Below are 22,372 nucleotides of genomic sequence, written 5' to 3'. Positions count from 1 at the left end.
TTCTAAAAATGTGGGGGGGGCCAACTCCATTATAATTCATTTTTTTATGTGTAAATTTTAAAAAATTTGTTGCTGCGAGAAAAAGTGGAGGGGCCAGGCCCCCCCCCCCCTGGCCCCCCTGATGCTACGTGCCTGCATGCTCTAATGTTTTATTATAACACAAAACCGCTCTCTTCTAAAAAAAATCTTCAGCACCTAACGAGTTAAAGTGAAGATCGCGAAGGGTCTTTTTTTTTTTATAATTTTATTCTATTTTGTGCAAGAAAAGGCCAAGGGTCTGATCTGAGAAACACTCCATGAGTTAATATATCTGAGTTGTACTCAGCGCCTTATATAATTATATACATTTACGTCTATGTCGGGCCCTTTTTAAAGCGATGCAAATCGATACGAATCCAAGCAAAGCGAGTATCAAAAAATCCATTGTACTAATATTAGTACGCGGTATAGTGTACAATTATAGCGTTGTTTAGTTCTATTATACTTATATTTGAGCAAGACTGTCATGCATCAAAAGTGTCACAGATATAAAAGCAGAGTAAGTATATGTAAATTATACTATATAGCGTTAAATTTCACCAGGGGTTGGTATGGCAAGCAGTTGATCATTATTCTTATATATTTACATTTTCCAGTGTCTTTGCCTGTGATAACACTACATGTACGTATCGATTTTGTACTATATAACCCATAATACAACTGACGCCAAATTGAGGCGCCAGCGGGGTTTGCTTATTTATTTTTAAATATTTAATTGTACGATGGCTTAAAATTATATAAATATAACTAATAAGGAATCATTCTTTGAATATTATGAGTGATAATTTCGGTCGGGGCGTGATCAAATCTATCATAAAGCCCTTCGGGCTTTATTGGATTTGATCACGCCCCGGCCGACCAAAATTATCACCTCATAATATTCAAAGAATGATTCCTTATTCCTTATTTATAGATTTCTCGTCCACTGGAAAAAATGGGCGTGTCTCTAATTATATTTTCAAACATATGTTTCAATTTGAAAAGATTTGATAAATGTAAAAATAATTTTTCAACCATGCAAAAAAATGATTAAATCCTGGGGGTATATTCGTATATGTATCTCTCATTGTATTTTATATATAATGTTTGTGAAAAGAAGCGAGAAAACACCGCCTTGATTGTCGAAAAGAGAACCCCATTCTCCCGTCCCCCTCTCCCCCACCCCACCACACACACACACCCCCCCTACCAACATCACCACCCTATTCTGCTGCAAACAGACTTGTTTGCATATATTCAGATCATAATTTAATTATCTGTTAATAAACATATATTGGGTAATCATGATATAATTGTATCATAAATTTCAACATGTAAATATTGACGGAACAATTTACTTATCTTTAGACATGAGTACCCGCATACGACAGCATTTATAGAGAAATATTTACATCTACCGAGTATCACTTCCTCTATTTTTTTTTACGGAAACTTTAGTTAATTCATAGCACTATAGAAACTAACAGGACTGATATCGATACGCCCCGTTTATCGATTGGTCGAAACCTACAGGGACTGAAACTGACAGAAAATTGACAGGACTGAAATCTACATGCCCCGTTTATCGATTGATCGAAACCTATAGCAACATGTACAGCGACCTAAGAAAAATCACGGACTGTACGGAATTATTATGATGATGTCAGACTCAAATTCCTATAGGAGACGATTTGGCTGTTTCTTTTACCTAACGTACTGATTAACAATTATTTTATAGTTAATTTTACTTTCTTTTACAATCAATTTATGAATTTGTTAAAAGAGAAAGGTGTAAATTAATAAACATAAAAATGCTATTTTAATGATTCACGCGGGTTACGAAGGTGGCGATCATTGTAGAAAAAATTAACATAACGCGCTAACGCGGGTTATGTATTTTATTCTGCAATGCCGACACCTTCATATTCCGAATGAATCATCAAAGAAAGCATCTGATTGTATAATTAACGCAGTTTAATATAGCTATGTATACATGTGGCCGAATAATTCCAAATTGCACGCGACGTTCATCTGTTCTAGAATTCATTGTTTCCCATACCATTGAAATGAATACTATATACTATATAAGATGACACTCAACGCAAAACGGCAGTTTTTTAAACATGATTTTCAAGTGAAGGAAAATGATCTTGGCAGCCAATTTATTAATTGGGTATTTATTTGTACAGTACTGATTAATGATAAGTAGCAGAGTAATAAGACACTTAAAACTTTAAACCATCCTCCTTAAACTAAGAAATCATGAATTAAAAGATTAAATATAATCTTTACTGTCTTGCTAAAACCCGCTTACAAAGGGTTCACAAAAGCACTTCAAGAGGATGGGGGTATCTAGACCTCCCTTTGGAAATACAAAACAAACCTCGGACCCCCCCCCCCTCCCTTCCCGACAAACAGAAGAAAACCTTAAAACCTTGGACCGAACCCCCCCCCCCCCCCCTTTCTCCGGAGAAAATTGTCTGGCTCCGCGCATGGTCAGATTTCTTCTTTCATATTCTGTAGGAATCTCCTCATGCAATTTTTAGTTTTTAACTATGAAAACATTTCACATATATTTGTTATAAGGTTCGAAATCATTCTGATCGGTGAGCAACAGCTAGTTCTGTTTTCGAATAAGATAATTAATTTAAAATGCAATAAGCCTTCTAAAAGAAGTCTACGAACAGCTGACAAGGACATCAGCTGATTTTGATTGACACCTGTCCCCTCCGCGTCTTGCTCTGTGCGTTTTTTTTTACGGCCTGTTCCATACCTTGAAACAACAAAGATCCTCTTGTACATGACGTGCGAAGACATAGTGCGCAATTTTTATCTGTCTGGGGTCTGAAAATTTATACACAATACGTACAGTTTGCATATACTGTACATTACCAAAACGGAAACATACGACACGAAAGGAATATTTTTTTTTTTTCATTTATCAAATGTGAAATTATTCCTTGACGGATTAAAATGTTCTCTTTTTGGAAGAAAAAAAATGTGTGATACCAATGAAGTGTGTGTAATTTTTTTCTAACTGGATATCAAGGGAAAAATTAGATAAAGGGAATTAGTGAAATAAATCAAAATGTTTCCAATGAGGGATTTAAGCCCAACGGTAAGCATGGAGCCGAGCCCCGGGGTACGGAGTTCCTTGCCCCTACATGTATCACCTAGTTCAGGCAGCTTTTCCAGCTTTACATCTTTATGGGATGGATTACGCAATCTTCGAAATAGTGTTGTTTCCGAAGAAAAGGTAAATTATATAAACTTCAATTACAATAAACTTTCATTCCACCGGTTACCCCCCACCCCCCCCCCCCCCCTTCTCACTCTCAGCGCGTAAAACTGGTCAATTATGCATTATGCAGGCATTAAATTATACTGTTATCTTGACTTATTTGGTGCATTATGATAAATTATTTTTGATTGAATATTGAAATGACATTTGTTAGAACTCTCTCTCTCTCTCTCTCTCTGCGCCCCCCCCCCCCCCACCCCCCCCCCATTCCTCATTTATCCACTACAGCACATCCTCATCATGCATGTACACATATTTTCAAAGAGAAAATTTGATACACTTGTATAAAGAACACCTGTAAATTAAATTGAAAAATAAAATTAAGCCCTCCAAACATGGTTAACCAGACAGAGGTAAATCTTTCTACCTGTCATCAAGACAGGTGACACGACGGCTTGTTTTCAACGTACAACATCAGGCTCTTTATAAGCACACCGACAACGCCACTGAAAAATGAACCCAGGCGGCAGTTTATTACGGGAGAAAAAAACTTGATGTGATGAACGTTCTCTAAACGTGGACCAAAAATTATTAAGAAAGCATCTCATTAAAAAGATGTACATAGATGAATTAAAAGACAGTTCGTCCTAAGAATTGCTGATTCGTGACAAATAATTGTGTACAGAGGGCTTTACAATTTTAGGTGCAAATTTTGTACGTTTTGAATAAAATAAAAGATGCAAACATTGCACTCATTTATAAATTCAAAACAGGTATTGAAGAATAAATTATTATGAATTGACATACAGTTGGCTTTTATTAATGTTTTTGAGGGGGTGTGATATTAAATAGATTTTTATTTATGTCTTATCAACTGCTATTTTAATTAATTCAAAATGACGTGTTCTTATTCGCTAACAGTGTAAGTTTCAATACCTATGTTCGCTTGTTTTGTAATTGCATTTGCACAGGAAGCACGTGTACATTGCATTTCAGCCCGAGGCGCATTTGTCGAAATTAACATTGCAATTAACGTGACAACCTGTCAAATAAGATTGTCTTCTGTACTCGCACACTGCCTTAAAATTATATTTAGAGAACCGAGTTTAATAATGTTTCCTTAACTTGTAAATTCAGTGCTATAAAAAAAGTACTATATATATTTTAAAGTGTTACATACGTACTTTTTTATATAGTTATTATGAGTAATTTATTATATATTATTTAGATGAGTTGTTGTTTTATTTAAACTATAAAATGCTTTCTTTGGTGATTCATTCGGGATATGAAGGTAGCGACATTGCAGAAAAAATACATAACCCGCGTTAGCGGGTTATGTAAATTTATTCTGCATTGATCGCTATCTTCATTACCCGAATGAATCATCAAAGAAAGCATTGTATTGTTTATATTAATATCTTTCTTTTAGCCAATTGATAAATTGATGATGAAAAGTAAGTAAAATTCACTAAATTACTGTTAATGTACGTAAGTACGTTAACTAAAAGAAACAGCCAAATCGTCTCCTGTGAGACTTTGAGTCTGACGTCGTCATGATTATTTCGTGCAGTCCGTGATTTTTCCTAGGTAGTTGTAGGTCTCGACCAATCGATTAACTGGGCGTGTCAAGTTTGGTCCTGTCACTTTCTTGTCAGTTTCAGCCGCTGTAGATTTCGACCAATCAATAAACGGGGCGTGTAGATTTCATTCTGGCTGTTTCTATAGAGCTACATGTATGAATTAACTATAAGTTTCCGTCAGAAATAGAGGGAATGATACTTGGTAGATGCAAATATAACACTATATACTCTAAATGTTTTTACTGTTGATCCATGCATGAGCTCAAAAACTGGTTCTAAAGTATATGGCAATTGTCATATACAAATTTTGACTTTAAACAATCAACATTTTGCTACCGAACATTATTATGAATTTCATAATAATATAATATTCCACGCATGAAAATCGTGAGTTCTGCTCCAACCAAAACAAAATATACACAGATCTCAGCTGTGCAAATACCTTCACATATCTTCAATTTCTCAGCTTACTCCCTTATTTTCAACATGGTCCCTTGAAAGCTGGGTCGGGGGGGGGGGACTCCAAGTTTATTTTTATTATATATGTAAATTATAGAAAAATTATTCTGGACCATGGCCAATTAGTGTGTGTGTGTGTGGGGGGGGGGGGGGGTTGCAGGCATGCCTAGCACGAAATAGTCATACTGATGTCAGACTCAAATTCCTATAGAAGACAATTTGGCTGGGTTTTTTTTTTATCTAACGTACTGATGTACATTAACAATAATTGAGTTAATTTTAATTACACTTACTTTTTTCGATCAATTTATTGATTTGTTAAAAAATGTAAAAATAAACAATAAAATTCTTTTTTCATGATTCCTCTGGTTATGCAATCATTGCAGAAAAAATTGCATAACTCGCGTAAGCAATTGTTTTACAATGTCATCACCTTCTTATCCCGCATGACTCACAAAAAGAAGCATTTTTTGATAAACTAAACTATGTAGAAAAATCACTTACATTTGGACGTGTTGATTTTTTTTCCAGAGAGAAACGTCATGGATAGAGAAAACATTTTACAAGCGGGAATGCACATATTTTATTCCGGATACAGATGACCCCGACAGGTAATTCATTTATATATCTATTTATTAATTTCATTATTTATTTGTATTTGGAATTTCACATGCAAATCAATTAATAAGTACTATAGATGCTATATGAAATTTGGCTCGATATAGAATGTGATCAAGGTTCTTAAAAAAGTTTTACTTACACTTACGGTTCGCTGATACAAAACTTTTATTTAATTCAAATATCCAAGTTTCATGTTTTTTCATTGTAATTTTAACTGAAAATACTTTGTAAAAAAATACTTACATAACAATAAATTCTTATAATTATGGTAAAATTTCTCCTGGTTTTTCACTGTGTTATATATATATATATATATATATATATATATATATATATATATATATATATATATATATATATATATATATATATATATATATATATATATATTGGTTTACAGAAAAACATTTTAATAAAATATATAGATTTTTTTAACCCTAAATACGTGGGTTAGAAGGTAAACAATGTTACAGTATACAAGATGAGAGTAAAAGCTGATACCATTGAGGTTTTTATTTTAATGTTTTAGGTGTTGCTGTGGACGACCGGCCCATTGGCATGGCGACGACATCGATGAAGTAGCGTCCTCTAACGAGAGTTGGTTGCCAGGGTTACACACCGCGCATGCCCCGACTGATGCTTTTGGAACCATTGAGTTCCAGGGCACCAATCACCCCACGAAGGCCCAGGTAAAATGGACACCGGATGAAAACGGGAAAAAGTCACGATTTATGACGCGTGTTTATAGAAACTAAAATACGAAAGTGTGCAGATGATTAATGGATTATATATAATTAATAGAAATGTTGAATTTTATAAAGCCACACAAGCGTAAAAGGTCCCGTCACATTTTACAACATAATGACTTAATGGGAACTTTATGACTATATTTTTGAAAGCATTTAATTTTCAGAAAATAGATACCTAGATTTGCGTTGCTAATAGATCATGCCATGACTGAAGTTCAGCTCTGTAAGTTTGTAAGCCATTGATAGCAGTCACACAATTGTTACATGCATTATATTACGAACATGAAATAATTTTAAAACACAGCAACATATCATACATGTACGTGTTATATCATAACACATCCACTGTCGATAAAATAACCAAGACACACATTACATAAACCAAAATAATTCTTTTTTACAATTCACATGAAGTGCCAAAAAATTATAATAAAAAAATCAAAGGTTTAAAAAAAGCAAATATTCGCAGTAAAATTGAAAAATAGTCAAATGTTTTTATCATTATTTACCCACTATAATTAACGAGCGATTGGATTTTTGTGAGATTCTGATCTCTCGTTTCTTTTGATGCGTCTTGCTTTTACTAAAATTAATAAAAATGGTATGACCTTGCAAAAATGTCACAAACGTTTTTTACAGGTAAATTCTATTCGCAAGCGAGTGAATTTTGCGCAGTTTAGTTTTTCGTCGCAAGTCCTTTTTCTCATGTTTCTTGGTGGTTTTTTTTTTTACATGTGATAATTAATTACAGTACCGATCAGACCCAACCTAACACGAGAAGAAACCCAAAATAAACCCCGGGTTTACTTTCTGGGTTTACTTTGGGTTTACTTTTTGAAAATTTGGGTCCACTAGGGGTTTACTTTGGGTTTACTCGATAATTGCTTTTGGGGTCAACTGTACGCACTGAAGTGTGAAGCAGACCAGTATTTTATCTTACCATTCATGATCTTACTGCCTGTTATTCCAAAAACAAATTGTAGGGTCTGCTTTCAGGGGTATACATGTACTTCTGATGGGGTTTAATCTTTGTGTCCACTCTGGGTTTACTTTGGGTTTACTCTTGGTCCACCCTATAGTAAACCCGGAGTAAACACAGAAAGTAAGAAAGTAAACCCAGGGTTTAGTTGTGGTTTACTTACTGTTAGGTTGGGTCTGATCGGTACTGTAAAAACATCGGACGAGAGAGAGAGAGAGAGAGAGAGAGAGAGAGAGAGAGAGAGAGAGAGAGAGAGAGAGAGAGAGAGAGAGAGAGAGAGAGAGAGAGAGACAGACAGACAGACAGACAGACAGACAGAGTAAGCACCATGAAATAATAAGTTCCATGCATTCTGTATGGCGTCTAATCTTTTCTCGTTTTTCTCTCTCCAGTACGTTAGAATGTCCACAATTGACACAAAATCGGAGGCGGTTTTAAAACTTCTTCAAAAGCAGTGGGGACTGGACCTACCAAATCTCATCATAACTATGCATGGGGGCATGGCGAATTTCGATCTGTCACCAAAAATGAAACGCTCATTCCGAAAAGGCCTGGTCAAGTTTGCCAAGACAACAGGGGCCTGGGTCTTTACTAGCGGGGTCAAAACGGGTGAGTTTGCGGCCACAAAGTACTATTTATAGACCCACAATACCTATTTAATGTATGGGCTGACATGAGCTAGCTTTCATTGCGCATAAGTTTTGCGTGTTAATGTAAAATTTGATATATACGACGGAATTTAGGAAACTGTAATGAAATTATTTACTTAATGAACTGATATAGCGTTGATAAAATATTTATTCAGGATTCTTAAAGAAAATTTAAATTTTCAATTGTTTTTGCGGTCGTCATCGGGCGGTTAGAATAGGTTCAAAAGAAGAGAACTCTGTATGATCGTGTCTCAAAAATTAATATAAAGAAAAGTTTTGAGAATTCAGCAGTTATCCATTTAACATTATCAAAAGTAGATATTAATTACTTGTACTTTGTCATGAGCGGATCCAGGTATTTTTTCCGGGGGAAGGGCAAAGGGGTGCTCGAGGTCCAATGCCATTTTTCGGAAACTTTACTTTGTGAATTTAATTACTAAGTTGGAATATACCTCTGGGGATGGTTGGACCTCCCTGATTCACCCCCTCCCCCCCCCCCCCCCCCCCCCGATTCGCCCACTCACTTTCTAGATCCGCGCACAGTTGCACTGGAGAATAAAAAAAATCATTGAAATGGCTGACAACTCTCTACTTTCTATTGATATGTTGATCAAGGTGTGACCAGGCATGTCAGTGCCGCCTTTGGAGAGGGCCGATCCAAACAGTTCAAACGGAAGCTGGTCACTATTGGCGTGGTGCCGTGGGGCGTGTTGGCAAACAAGGAACAACTCGTCGGCAGAAATGTATGCCCACAATATAAACTATGGCAACTCTATAAAAGTGCCTGTTTCCATAACTTGTTTGCTTAATATTGCGGTATTTATAATTAAATAATCTTGTGTCCATGAAAACTACACATGCATTGAATTTCACAAAAAAGCAAAAAGGTCCAATAGGTCTGTTTTGTAACCTTTTCCTCTGTTGCCTCTTTTTCCATTTTACAAACATTACGGGGATTTTGCGGTGCAAAGACTCGATTTAATAGACGGCGGATGATAATGTAAACGATAAAATGTATAAGTAGTTCCAAAAGCTTTCAATTGATAATTATGTCAGGGTTTTTTTCAATAGTAAGATCCCATCAAGAAGTTGTTTCCAATTTTTTCGGGTAAAAAAAAAGATCATGTCAAATACATGTAGGAAATCTTGGACTTTTTTCTTGACACTGAATTCAACTGTTCTTCACTTATAAATATTAATAGCATCCAAACGTTACGGAAACAGTAGCTGTGACAGTTAATCTTTTATATAAGTTGAAAGTGTTAAATTTCTTAATTCCAATTAAAAATGTTTTTAATGAAGAAATAAGTTGTGTTTAGAGAATGTGCACAGCGAATCAACTTGAAGATTGTTATAAAGAGTATGCACTATGTTTCCTAGAAGTCTGTTTTCTATGTGTGTAAGGGGGGGGGGGTATCAAATCAGTGTTTCAAGATGTACAAGTCCAATGTTCTAATTATATTATGGTTTTTTTGTTTCATTCCTTAAGATCACGTGTTCACATCACCACGGAAAGACAGCTTACGTCCAGTCGACTCTCGACAGTCACCACGCTTACTTCCTGTTGGCTGATAACGGGACGGAAGGAGAATACGGGGCGGAAGTTATATTCCGTAGAAGAATCGAGCGCCATCTATATCAGCAAAAAGTTTCAAAAGGTAGATAAATTAGACAGTACGTCATGTATACAACAACGTTGGAAAACTTTTGATCGTTCTTTATCAAACTGTAGTAAATTAAATTATATTTTTTCCTCCTAAACTAGGAATCAATATTCCTATGGTTTGTGTGGTGCTAGAGGGCGGAATGAACACAATCAGGGCGGTGTTAGAATACGTTACCGACAAACCACCAGTTCCTGTCATCGTCTGCGCAGGAAGTGGGCGTGCCGCAGACCTCATCTCATTTGCATACCAAAACGCAACAAAAGACGGGTAAATCCACCCTTTTGTTTTTATTCACAACCTTGAAATTAAACACAAATTTGAACACTCCATAAAATATTTAGATCAATACCAAAAAAAATTATCAACTTTTAACTTACCACATTCATCCATGTATTGAGAAAGAAATTTAAAATAATTTGTATCATAAGGGAAGTAACTCTTAAAAATAATTTGGTTTTTACAGAAAACTTCCAGACAGATTGAAGGTTATTCTAGTGGATGCTATACAAGACACGTTCACGTGTACCGAGGAGCAAGCAAAGGAGCTATGTCTGGAAATCACCGTGTGTCTACAGAGGAAAAATCTGGTAAGTTGTACACTGTTAACGTTAATGATTTAGCATGAGAGTTTAAATATTGCCCGATACTGTAGGCTGAGGGCAATAAAAAAAAATATTCCGATATTTCTGTCTTCAGGTCAATAGTGTTTCCTGCAATGATTAAAAAAATACCATTATACAAGTATTTTTTACAGTGACTTAGCATGAGAGCTTAAATATTGCCCGACGCCGTAGGCTGAGGGCAATACCGATATTTCTATCTTTAGGTCAATAGTGTTTCCTGCAATGATTTAAAAATTTCCATTATACTTGTAATTGTCACAATGTGTATTGCCTAATTTCCTCTCAATCATCTTCCAGCCGACTCCCAGATTAACGGATTTATTCTGATTGTTGTATATTTGAAAATGAAATGCCCGATTTAAAATCTTCTAAAGAATTCTAAAACCGATGTTATATATTTTTTGAAGAAAATATCTGGTCATCAAAGGACAGAGGTTTTTTTGTGGTAGCAGATTTAACAGGTTGCAAGAAGAAATTTTCAAATTAATATTTAGTTAATCCAAATTTTGGAACTCGGGTATATTACAGCAACATGGGTTTAGCTATTACAGTGTTAAGGTTCTTGATTGATTGCTCAACACCACGGCGGCAAATTAAGAAATGACTTGTGTTTCTGTGTTTGTTCAGGGGTCGACTAAATTTATAGTCTTTGGGTTTCTGTTTCAGATAACAGTTGTAAACCTCGCAGACGAAAATCAAGAATTGGATATGTTGATTCTGACATCAATATTAAAAGGTAAATATCATCATCTTTGCATTGATACCCACTTTAGTCACTAATAGTAACATCATATTAGAACCATTTTAACAAGAGCTTTGACTTTTGGTAGTTGTGTCAAACAGCAATGTTACGTGGGCATATCAATTTCATTGCTAGCCACTCAGCTATGGCTCTTTGAAATCAACAAGATTCGTCTGGCTTTTGAGCTAAGACTATGCAATCTGTGTATATTTCACTTGTGTCATTTTTAACTTATTTTGACGCAAGAAATAGATTGTTACGTCCTACTGAAAGTCCAAGGTCTTGTTAAAATGGTTCTTTAAGTTAACACAGCAATTAAGAATGAGGCAGGGAAAGCGAAGTGATCGAGTCCCTTCTGAACCTATCAACTTTTAATATACAAACTCGAAAATAATAAAACTTAAAAAAAGAAAAAAAAAACCTCAAAATTATTATCCCTTCAATTTATTATCCAATACCATATACATGCAATAAAAATAATACTTGCATTGTGGATGTGATTTGTAAGTATGTGGTTTGTTTCAGGGACATGCAGTAGTATATCCGAGCAGTTGCGCCTCGCTTTGATGTGGGACAGAGTTGACCTCGCGCAGGATTACATCTTGGATAGAGAAAATGGTCAAATAGTAAGGATTTAACCACACGGCAGCTACATGTAACTCTGTCAATTATAACAGACAAAAAAATGTGGACATTCCCAACGCATAATTTCTCCCAAGAATGTTCTTTCTTTAATTCTTCTTTCATTCTTTTTTTCTTATAATTTCTTTCACTCTTTCTTTCTTTCACTCTTTCTTTCTTTCAATCTTTTTTACATTTCTTCTTCTTCTTCTTCTTCTTCTTCTTCCATGTTAATTTGAATATCTCTTTACTGCTACAAAAAAGTAAAGAAATCCCCGATTGGCTTTCAAAACTTTCTTCTAGACTCCCCCACCTTGTCTTTGCGAAATTTATTGTTAATAAAAGAACTAACCACCCCAGTCTCTGTATCTAGAACGAGCCCCTGGAGTCGGTTATGATGGAGGCCCTCATCAACGACAAAGTGGACTTCGTGAAGCTGTTACTGGAGACCGGCGTCAGCCTGCACTCGTTTCTAACGGTCAATAGACTGGAGGAACTCTACAACATCAACGTAAGTCTGGTTACAACATCAACGTAAGTCTGGTTACAACATCAACGTAAGTCTGGTTACAACGTCAACGTAAGTCTGGTGTCAACGTAAGTCTGGTTACACCATCAACGCAAGTCTGGTAACAACATCAACGTAAGTCTGGTAACAACATCAATGTAAGTCTGGTTACATCGTCAACGTAAGTTTGGTGTCAACGTAAGTCTGGTTACAACATCAACGTAAGTCTGGTTACAACATCAACGTAAGTCTAGTTACAGCATCATTGTAAGTCTGGTTACAACATCAACGTAAGTCTGGTAACAACATCAATGTAAGTCTGGTTACAACATCAACGTAAGTCTGGTTACAACATCAACGTAACTCTGGTGTCAACGTAAGTCTGGTTACAACATCAAAGTAAGTCTGGTAACAACATCAACGTAAGTCTGGTTACAACATCAACGTAAGTCTGGTTACAGCATCAACGTTAGTCTGGTTACAGCATCAACGTAAGTCTGGTTACAACATCAACGTAAGTCTGGTTACAACATCAACGTAAGTCTAGTTGCAGCATCATTGTAAGTCTGGTTACAACATCAACGTTAGTCTGGTTACAACACCAACGTAAGTCTGGTTACAACATCAACGTAAGTCTGGTTACAACCTCAACGTAAGTCTAGTTACAGCATCATTGTAAGTCTGGTTACAACATCAACGTAAGTCTGGTTACAATATCAACGTTAGTCTAGTTACAGCATCATTGTAAGTCTGGTTACAACATCAATGTAAGTCTGGTTACAACATCAATGTAAGTCTCGTTACAACATCAACGTAAGTCTGGTAACAATATCAACGTAAGTCTAGTTACAACATCAACGTAAGTCTGGTTACTTATAAATGTACAACATTAAGAAAACCAGTAAGACATAATTTATATGGAAGAAGTATACGCCTCAAAACTTCTGATCGTAAATTTGTTTTAATTAAATTGGATTGTTTAATCTAAATTGGTGTTCGGTCAATCACTTAGATCTAAAAAAAATTATACTTACGTGTACAAAATATCAAATTGTAAATTTTATGCAAAAAAGTTAAACTATAGATTTTTTTTATTTCAACGAAAAATTGTTAATCATACATGTATGTACATGCAGTTCTTTTCCAACTACTATGTAATGCTATGAAACTTTACTCTTTAGCCTGTAAATTTTATATTATGTATTTTTCAACAGCCACAGTGCCAGTTTAACCCTGTCCGATATTTTATCAAAGGATTACGAAAGGTACTACATGTATATAGCTAGCTAAAAAGTTATACTCAATTCTGATTTTAAAATGGTTCATGTTAACTTCACCTCTTAATTTCAACAATTTATTTTTTACAGAACCTTTTTCCAAACTATCGGTACACTTTACTGGACATTGGACTTATAATTGACAGCTTGATGGGCGGGGCCTTCAAATCCATGTATTCTCAGAAAGAATTCCGTCAGAAATACGTTGCGATGCGAAGAATTGTGAGTGTTTTTCAATTCTTTATAGCTCAAAAATCTTATACTAGGCAGATATATTTTTTGAATATTTTTAAAGTTACATGTATCACACAACACTTAACTGCATCATGCCATTTTACCTGGAAAATTTCAACCCTTAAGAGTGGTCATTTTTAGACCAAATTAATCTCCTGGAAATGAAGAACTTTGTATGAAAAGATGCTCAAATTCTAAAGCTAAAATATTTTGGAAGTTTTCTTTACTAGATAACAGTGTATGGCCAAAACTATCATTTTGAAAAATGTTATGGTCGAATTGATGGGTTTCGTTGACCATTCACCGTCATTAAAAGCAACAACATCCTTCCATGCATTTATGAATGACTTTACACTTTTGGTTTATAAACAGAGTTCTAGCAGTAGTAGCACAACCACTAGCAGAAAGTCGATGATGAAGCAGACGTCTTATTTGAGTGACATGGCCAGCTCTAATTTATTCCAGTACCCTTTCCATGACCTCATGCTGTGGGCGGTGCTTATGAACCGTCAACAGATGGCGCTGTTTATGTGGCAACAAGGCGAAGGGGCAATGGCTAAGGTATGCGCATGCAAGGAATATTTGGGTAATTTTTGGTATGGTCTTTACTATGTGATTATGAATTTAATCAGTTTGAAATATAGGGGGTTGGGTGGGGACTCCCTTACAATCCTTACGTAGAGTTTAAAAGTCGGCGAAGTGTGTTAAGGATAAGTAAGGATTTCATCTTTAATTTTGATTCGTGAAACTTTTTAGCCTATAAATGCTTTCTGATTATTGCTTTGTTTGTTAGGCCCTGGTTGCTTCCAATCTGTACAAAAGAATGGCCCAGGAAGCAGACGCCGACGTGTTAGAAAGCGGCATCTCGGGACATTTAATGGAAAACGCACAGTAAGGACATTTTTTTCATTCTTTGTGGTGCTATTCCTCTATTCTTAAAGTGGGTTATATCATTGTAGTTGATGTAAAATTTGACGATTTTTTAGAGAATTGGGTTCGCCAAATTGTTTGGCCAACTCCATTTTTTTCTGCTGTTTTTGTGGATTGATACTGGCAATTTGGTGCTATACATTCTTGAAATGTTTGTTAGTTTTTTTTCTGAAAGGTTTGAATTCTTTTGAATTTAGAGAGTTTATGAAGCTGGCCCTTGAATTTCTGGGTCACTGCTACCATATCGATGTCGACTATACCCAGCAACTCCTCACTGATGACCTGATAAACTTTTCGAACGCGACCTGCATCACTTTGGCAGTTGACGTCATGCATTATGACTTCGTCGCTCATAACTGCTGCCAGAACCTCATCAATGATATTTGGATGGGAGGTCTGCAGACAAGGAAAAACAGCAGTATTAAAGTAACCATTTTTTATAAAAAATAGTATAAAAATCGGTTTTACTTTAGAACCATTTTAACAAGAGCTTGGACTTTCGATGGGATGTAAATATCTATAGTTAGTTCATCAAAAGAAGCTGTCAAATATTGAGTACATGTATCTTCTTTCTGATTCGCCAATCAAGTTCATCAATATCCATAGTCTGTAAAAATCTCGGGTTTTTTTTAGCTCAAAAGTCTGCTCTATTGAGTGAAATTGATGCTGTTTCAACTGAAATTTACAGCCCTGAATAAAATCGGACAAGTGTCGTTTCGTTCAATGTCTTCATATCTATTAGCCAATTTCAATGACTGGACAGTTAACGATGAATAAACCTCGCCTTCATCAAATTGAAGAGTGACAAGTACTGACCAAAGTCCAAGCTCTTGTTAAAACTACTCCTTTTTACGTTTTTATATTTTTTGTTTATCATAATTATTATCAAAATTGCAAAACTTAATTTAGTACTTTGTTATACGAATAATCGCCGAACTGTTTAACATTTTCATGATTGCAGTAGATTGACTATGATAGATAGTTACTAGATAGATAGATGGATAGATAGATAGATAGATAGATAGATAGATAGATAGATAGATAGATAGATAGATAGATAGATAGATAGATAGATAGATAGATAGATAGATGTGAATTAAAAGAAATCCAGTCATTCCCAATTAAATAATTTAAAAACGTTTCCATTCATTTTATCTTTAGGTGATTGCAGGCATCTTGTTCCCTCCGTTTTTGGCAATGTTGGATTATAAGTCGAAAAAACAGCTCAAGTTCATGCCTCAGACAGCGGAAGAGCACCTGGAAGACACTGTGGAAGATGAAGACAGCGATGAAAATGAGGAGAACGATAGCTATGATCTGGATGATGACAGCATACAGCAGGTATAAACTAGTTATGATCTGGATGATGACAGCATACAGCAGGTATACACTAGTAATGATCTGGATGATGACAGCATACAGCAGGTATAAACTAGTTATGATCTGGATGATAGCATGCATACAGCAGATATAAGCTAGAAAAACAGGTTTAGTTTACCAAAAGTATGTAACGTTATTTACATGTTTTCTTAAATATGAAAAGTTTATCCCATCTACATTATAATGTATAATATAGGAGATGAAATGTATCGATGCTTGTATCAGGATTGGGGTATATATTTTTTACAAGTACGATTATAACGAAATTGTTTTGTGTCTCATTTTTATTCTCGAAGTTCATGATTGTATTGACGAAATTCAAGTTGTCTTGCGCATAGCACTCAGTTAGCACTATGACAAATTAACGTACAGTCGGATATTTTATAAATGCTCGAAGAAATTAAAAAAATGATAGCAATGAAAATAAAAATATCCTATTGCAGGCTTCACCAGTGAAAACTCTGGCAACATCCAGCTCTATGCCCAAACTGAGCGATGCACTGAAAGCTGGACAGAAACCGCCCATGATCCGATCAATGGTACGCTATTTAAAATTGCTGTAAAAAGAGATGTTTTCTGTAATTTAGGGGGCTAAAAGGTTTTGGTCATTTTTAGGCTATATTATTCTCCTTGAGAGAAAAAAGGAATTTAATTTGTGTAAAGATATTGAAAAAATATATTGAAATTTTAAAGCTGAAATATTTAGAAATTAGTTTTTACTTAACAAGATAGGTAATGGCCAAATATCAATCTTATCTAGATATCAAGATACATCTGAAAGGTAAATTGTTGACCAACCACATCCAGCTTCCTTAAAAAATGAGAGAGAGAGAGAGAGAGAGAGAGAGAGAGAGAGAGAGAGAGAGAGAGAGAGAGAGAGAGAGAGATTTCACTCTTTAAGAAATCAAATGTTTCATGATTATTTTTATCAGAGCATGCACATTGACAACCAGAGAAGGCTCAGTCGCCAGGAACTAAAGTCACTACAGAAGATCGCCAACGAGAAACAACGGGGTTGTAACGTTTCGGTCCACCTTAAAAAGCCTCTCAAACTCACCAAAATGACTCACAAATTCTACACCGCTCCCATTACTAAATTCTGGTTTTACTTGGTAAGTGAATTGCTTGTAAAAAATATCCATCTCTGACAATTTAAGGTTAAAGGACCAGTCATGTAAGATTTGACGGGTGTTTTAAGCTTCAACAATAGTTCTCTAAAATTCTGCCTTTTGGTAACAGATTTTAACCATGAGATTACGGCGTTGACTTACATGTTATAAGGGGGTGTGATGGACAGGTATTATAAAATGAGACAGGTTTATTATAAAAATAACCTAAATGCATGGTTTTTGAACAATGATATATTAACTTGTCGGAATAAATTTCTTGATGAACCCATTTATATAGAATAATATATGTTTTGTGTAATAGTAAGAAACAAAATTCGATATATAGAATTATATCCTTTGTACGTGTGAATTTTTAGTTTTGTTCTATTCTATTTATCATATATCATATTTCTTCACCAAATTTTTTGGTGAATTTTGAAAAAAAAAATCTTATTTGAATTTAACTTGTTTGCATCTTACAGATAACGTATATCGCTTTCTTGGTGGCGTTTAGCTATACCGTTCTCGTTAGAACGTTGCCGACACCTGCATGGCCCGAGATCTTTGTGATGGCCTACCTTGTCTCTTTTGCGGCCGAGAAATGTTGGGAGGTAGGAACTGCTCACTTATTTCCAGTCATCAAAAATATAGGGTTTAGGTTTCTGATCTTCTAATGTTACTTAAAAGACACTATTGGCTGTTCGTTGTAATTATTATGAATAACTGCATTCAAATTATAATTGCTGTCTCATATCTTTTCGTATAATTATTCTCAACAGTAATTCTAGAATCTAGCTCTCTTCATACATGTAACTATGCAATATATAATAGACGTATCTGCACTTTATTCTCGAACTGTAACGTTGTTTGAAAAAAAATCTCAAAAAGAAATAGTCCAATGTAACTACATGTAAATGATTCATAAACCCATTATAAAAACCCATTTAAACATATTTCATAATATACAGGTATATTTCAAATCCACACCTTAAGCACGAATTATATACGCGTGGACACGTTGACAAACATTTTATGCGCTCACTTCGTAATTCGAAATTCTCAGCAATAATTAATCGCAACTTCGGATAGGCTCGGATAAAAAGTCTTTTACCGAGCCTGCCGGAAGAGCCTAAGAAGTTGCGATTGAGCATTCATGACAGACTTGCCTTTTTTCAGTTGGCAGTATTAGTCCCCGGTCCACTGAAGATAAAACTGCGAGTGTTCGCCAGTTTTTACTGGAACCTGTGGGACGCGGTAGCCATCGTTTGGTTTACCATCGGGGTCATCTTAAGGTTCAACCCCTCCACCCTGAACGCTTCACGGATTGTGTATACGTTGAACATTGTGTTCTTCTACATAAGGATCCTGGGAATTTTGTCCGTTAATAAAGCTCTTGGAGCTTATTCCAAGATCATCGGGAAATTGGTAAGTGTGTGGGTGTGATATTTTTTTTTTGGTCTCAGAGGTATTTGATTTTTAAGGTCGGTACTTATCAATTTCAATTTTGTTTGAAATAAAACGTTATACGTACAGTGTATGATAACTCTACGGCAGTAACAGTAATTTGCATTGGTGTTATGATTTACACTAAGTATCCTTACCCTTAAAGTGTCAGTAAATTTACGCGTATGCAGTGTGAATACATGCATAACAAAATATATTAGCGTGCGAGAAAATTTCTTGTAATCAAGAATATTCAATTTCCCTAAAGTTGCAAACATTTGTCGCCGTTCATCATTAGAAGTTCACTACAAGCTTGTTACATGTATATCAATCGCAAAAGTAAAGTAAGCGCGAATAAATGTAGGTTTACTTTCACTTTCAGCTAAAGCACACATCGTACTTGGTTTACTTTCACTTTCAGCTGAAGCACATATCGTACTTAGGTTTACTTTCACTTTGAGCTGAAGCACATGTCGTACCTAGGTTTACTTTCACTTTCAGCTGAAGCACATGTCATACTTCTCCATCATCATGTTCATTGTGACGGCCTGCTTTGGAGTTATCCGCCAGGCGGTCCACTTCCAGAACGAGGAGTGGTCCTGGTTCATGCTGCGCTCCGTTTTCTTCTACCCCTACTGGATGATATACGGAGAAATTTTCAAGGAGGAGATTGACAGTAAGAAATTGATTTTTTTTTCTTTCTTTGATTCTCTCATTAATAATCAATTCAATTATTCGATCAATTTTAGTCATTTTTTTTATATTCAAACACACATTACGATGTTTCTATTTATTAGAGCTGGTACTTTAATTAATATTTTTCTTATTTTCGACTGATCAAGTTGATTTTGGTCAAAATATTTTTTTTTTGCATTTTCCAACATGACGACATGGTGTTTTCTCGTTAATCTACGGCCTGTAGAGCAAATGTATTTTATTACTTTTGACTGTAAATACACTGACTATATTACAGCCGGTGTAGAAAAAGTATATCGTATCTGCTTAGCTGTATGAGTACACGTATATTTTGCCAGCTATATTTTACAGCTTATATATGAATCGATTCGCTTAGCTATAAATTTATACACTTTACTGTAAAAATGACTATTTACGCTGATGGTTAAGTAGGCGTTTTCTATAGTTAAACAATACGCGTGAGTATTAAATATGCTGATGCGTGATTTCATCAAAGTTTTATAAAAATTTTGCCATACCCGCGGGGGCATTTTCCGCGGTTTTTTAGCTTGTGTAACTATAGTGTAAATTCCCCCCACGCGTAAAAAACCACTTTTACAGTATACTACAGTATGTCTGCTTTATTTTATTTTACAGCCTGTACTGATACTGATAACTACCCCGGCGGCTGTACATACGGGTCCTGGGTATCTCCCCTGGCGATGTTTGTCTTCCTTCTCGTTATCTTCATCCTCCTGGTTAACCTACTCATCGCTAGATTCAAGTAAGTCATTCCAAAAAATAAAATGTACTCTCAGTATCAATTTAGTATATATACTTGCAAAACAAGCTAAACAAATTATAGTAAATGCTTGGTGTATTATGTGTATTAATTTTTTTTTCAATTTGTTTTAAATTCTTGTACTTCCCATACATTGCAATTGAAATTTGCAAAAATGGTTCGCTTTATTTTTTTTTCAGAACTCTCATTTTTTTCAATCCCATAAAAACATTGATTAACTTTACATACATCTAATTGTATCTTTACTGTTTTAGCGCAACGTGTATAAGGGTTATTCCGAGAGTGAGGGAGATCTGGAAATACCAGCGGTACAACGTGATTCTGAAGTACAAACTGTCGTCATTGCTGCCCCCGCCACTAGCTGTGTTCAGTTTGATCTACCAGGGCATCAAATACCTCATCTGGAAATGTCGCGGCAGGGAGGACTTTTGTGATCATGGACTGAGTAAGTATATTGTAGTTGTTTCACTGTAGATAAGAAATTTTACAGGATGATTGGTTATTCTATTATATTCGCGATTTACGAGATTCTTGCGAAATAACACCAATGGAGAACGCGAATGTATTTTACATGTATGTCACAGATATTTCTAAAGCGTGACGTTAAAACCGTCATGGTTTTTATTAGTTTGTATCAAATTGTGGAATATTAACAATAATACGAAATATTTTGTGAAATTGTTTAAAACAACTTGCATCAGTTCACAACCATTCTTATTAAGTTAATGGTGATCTGTTAAAGAACAAAATGTTTTTATGTAAAAATGAAGTTTAAAATAGGTTCATTTTTTAAAACTAGTTTTATCAATATTCATCGCTCCAATAAAATAAGTGACAGTAGAGGCACAGGGACCAATAACAGACGATATATCGTTCTTTTTATTACGTCATCCAAATATGTATGCAAAAAAAGGAATGACGTAATTAAATTAAAAAACATCGAATGTTACCCCCCCCCCCTTCCCCGCATTTGCATTTATTTTTTCTTTATCATTAATTTCGTTCTGGGTTTTTTTTTCTCGCACAGAAATCTATTTGACAGATGAAGAAAAGGACAAACTTCACGAGTTTGAGTTACAGTGCCTTGAGGACTATGTGAGACACAAAGAAAACAAGCTACAAACGTCTGCAAACAAACGCATCTCAGCCATCTCCGAAAGGTGGGTCTCTCCTTAAAATTTTGTTGGAATATTGGAATCATTTTATCTTCGTTTTTTTCCAAATTTGTCTATTTTTATGTTGACTTTTATAAAAATGTTAGAAAATATACCATTTTCCTTAGAAATAATTTTTAAAAGATAAATTTCTGTTGCAAATATGTTCTTTGATAAAGGGTTACCAACAAAATCTACAATAATTTATGGCTAAAAAATTTCTCCGATTTTTTTTTTAGAGTGACGGAGATATCAGCTCAAATGGATGATGTAACTGTACAGGAGAAATCATTCAGACACACCTTGCAGTTAGCGGACCAAGGTGTTAGCAAACTGGAAGAAATATTTCTCAAAAATCACGAAATCGTGAAACTGATGGGGCACATGGTTCCGGGTTTTGACGAGTTTGCGCAGAGCCCTTCTCGGCAATAGCAACCGATTTGTGCACCATAGCAATTGTGATGATATTGATTGCTTTGAACTTATCAAGACTTTTATAAATTCATTGTCTTGTGAATCTTTCTGTGTACCGTTTGTGATATACATATGTTGAATATATTGGTAGAGGTTAAAAAAGCAATCTTTTCGCAAGGTTTATTTTATAATTTACACTACAGAAAACTTAACGTTATTGTAAATCTTTCGACTTTGTTTTCGTTTCCTCCTACAAAGATGAATTTATTTTTTGTTTAATTTCAATATTGAAAAAAATAAATATATATTTACATTCTTAGACATTTAATTGTTCATTTTAGAACTGTTCCTTAGTTTTACTACATGAAAGCCAACAATCTGTTATGAGCTAAAATATGAACATTGCGATATTGGAAAAAAAAGTAACACCATCTTATCAATAAATGTACATCTATCCTCTTATATAAATAAGTCATGCATAAAGTAAAATAGTAAT

General features: G+C 35.0%; 1 protein-coding gene across 3 annotated transcripts; it reads left to right on the top strand.

The window, feature by feature from the left end:
• The first annotated feature begins 311 nt into the window (after positions 1 to 311).
• Positions 312 to 22,340, top strand: LOC128160166 (transient receptor potential cation channel subfamily M member 3-like). 3 transcript variants are annotated; one of them, XM_052823439.1, is made up of 27 exons: positions 523 to 538; positions 636 to 661; positions 5,830 to 5,909; positions 6,449 to 6,608; positions 8,040 to 8,256; positions 8,913 to 9,040; positions 9,787 to 9,955; positions 10,063 to 10,231; positions 10,428 to 10,551; positions 11,254 to 11,323; positions 11,855 to 11,955; positions 12,324 to 12,461; positions 13,673 to 13,723; positions 13,826 to 13,957; positions 14,342 to 14,530; positions 14,763 to 14,860; positions 15,097 to 15,325; positions 16,061 to 16,240; positions 16,723 to 16,818; positions 17,212 to 17,391; positions 17,871 to 17,999; positions 18,565 to 18,813; positions 19,333 to 19,507; positions 20,164 to 20,290; positions 20,563 to 20,753; positions 21,336 to 21,468; positions 21,702 to 22,339. In XM_052823439.1, coding segments are annotated over exons 1-27 (3,735 nt in total). In that variant the 5' UTR covers positions 523 to 537; the 3' UTR covers positions 21,895 to 22,339. The 3 variants fall into 3 exon arrangements, with proteins under 3 accessions (XP_052679398.1, XP_052679399.1, XP_052679397.1); XM_052823438.1 differs by lacking the exon at positions 636 to 661 and having other exon boundaries at positions 312 to 538; XM_052823437.1 differs by lacking the exons at positions 523 to 538; positions 636 to 661 and adding an exon at positions 2,686 to 3,274 and having other exon boundaries at positions 21,702 to 22,340.
• Positions 22,341 to 22,372: the final 32 nt, after the last annotated feature.

Source organism: Crassostrea angulata, chromosome 8 (assembly GCF_025612915.1).
Source record: "Crassostrea angulata isolate pt1a10 chromosome 8, ASM2561291v2, whole genome shotgun sequence".
Lineage (NCBI taxonomy): Eukaryota > Metazoa > Mollusca > Bivalvia > Ostreida > Ostreidae > Magallana > Magallana angulata.
The sequence above is the reverse complement of the archived record's forward strand: the minus strand, read 5'-3'. Positions and strand labels throughout refer to the sequence as shown.

Bases quoted from the DNA above. Each gene is read 5' to 3' on its own strand.
- LOC128160166 (XM_052823437.1), top strand. From the start codon at position 3,107: ATGTTTCCAATGAGGGATTTAAGCCCAACGGTAAGCATGGAGCCGAGC. The intron at 14,531-14,762 runs GTATGCGCATGC...TTTGTTTGTTAG, and splicing joins GCGAAGGGGCAATGGCTAAG to GCCCTGGTTGCTTCCAATCT. The intron at 19,508-20,163 runs GTAAGAAATTGA...TTTATTTTACAG, and splicing joins TTTCAAGGAGGAGATTGACA to CCTGTACTGATACTGATAAC.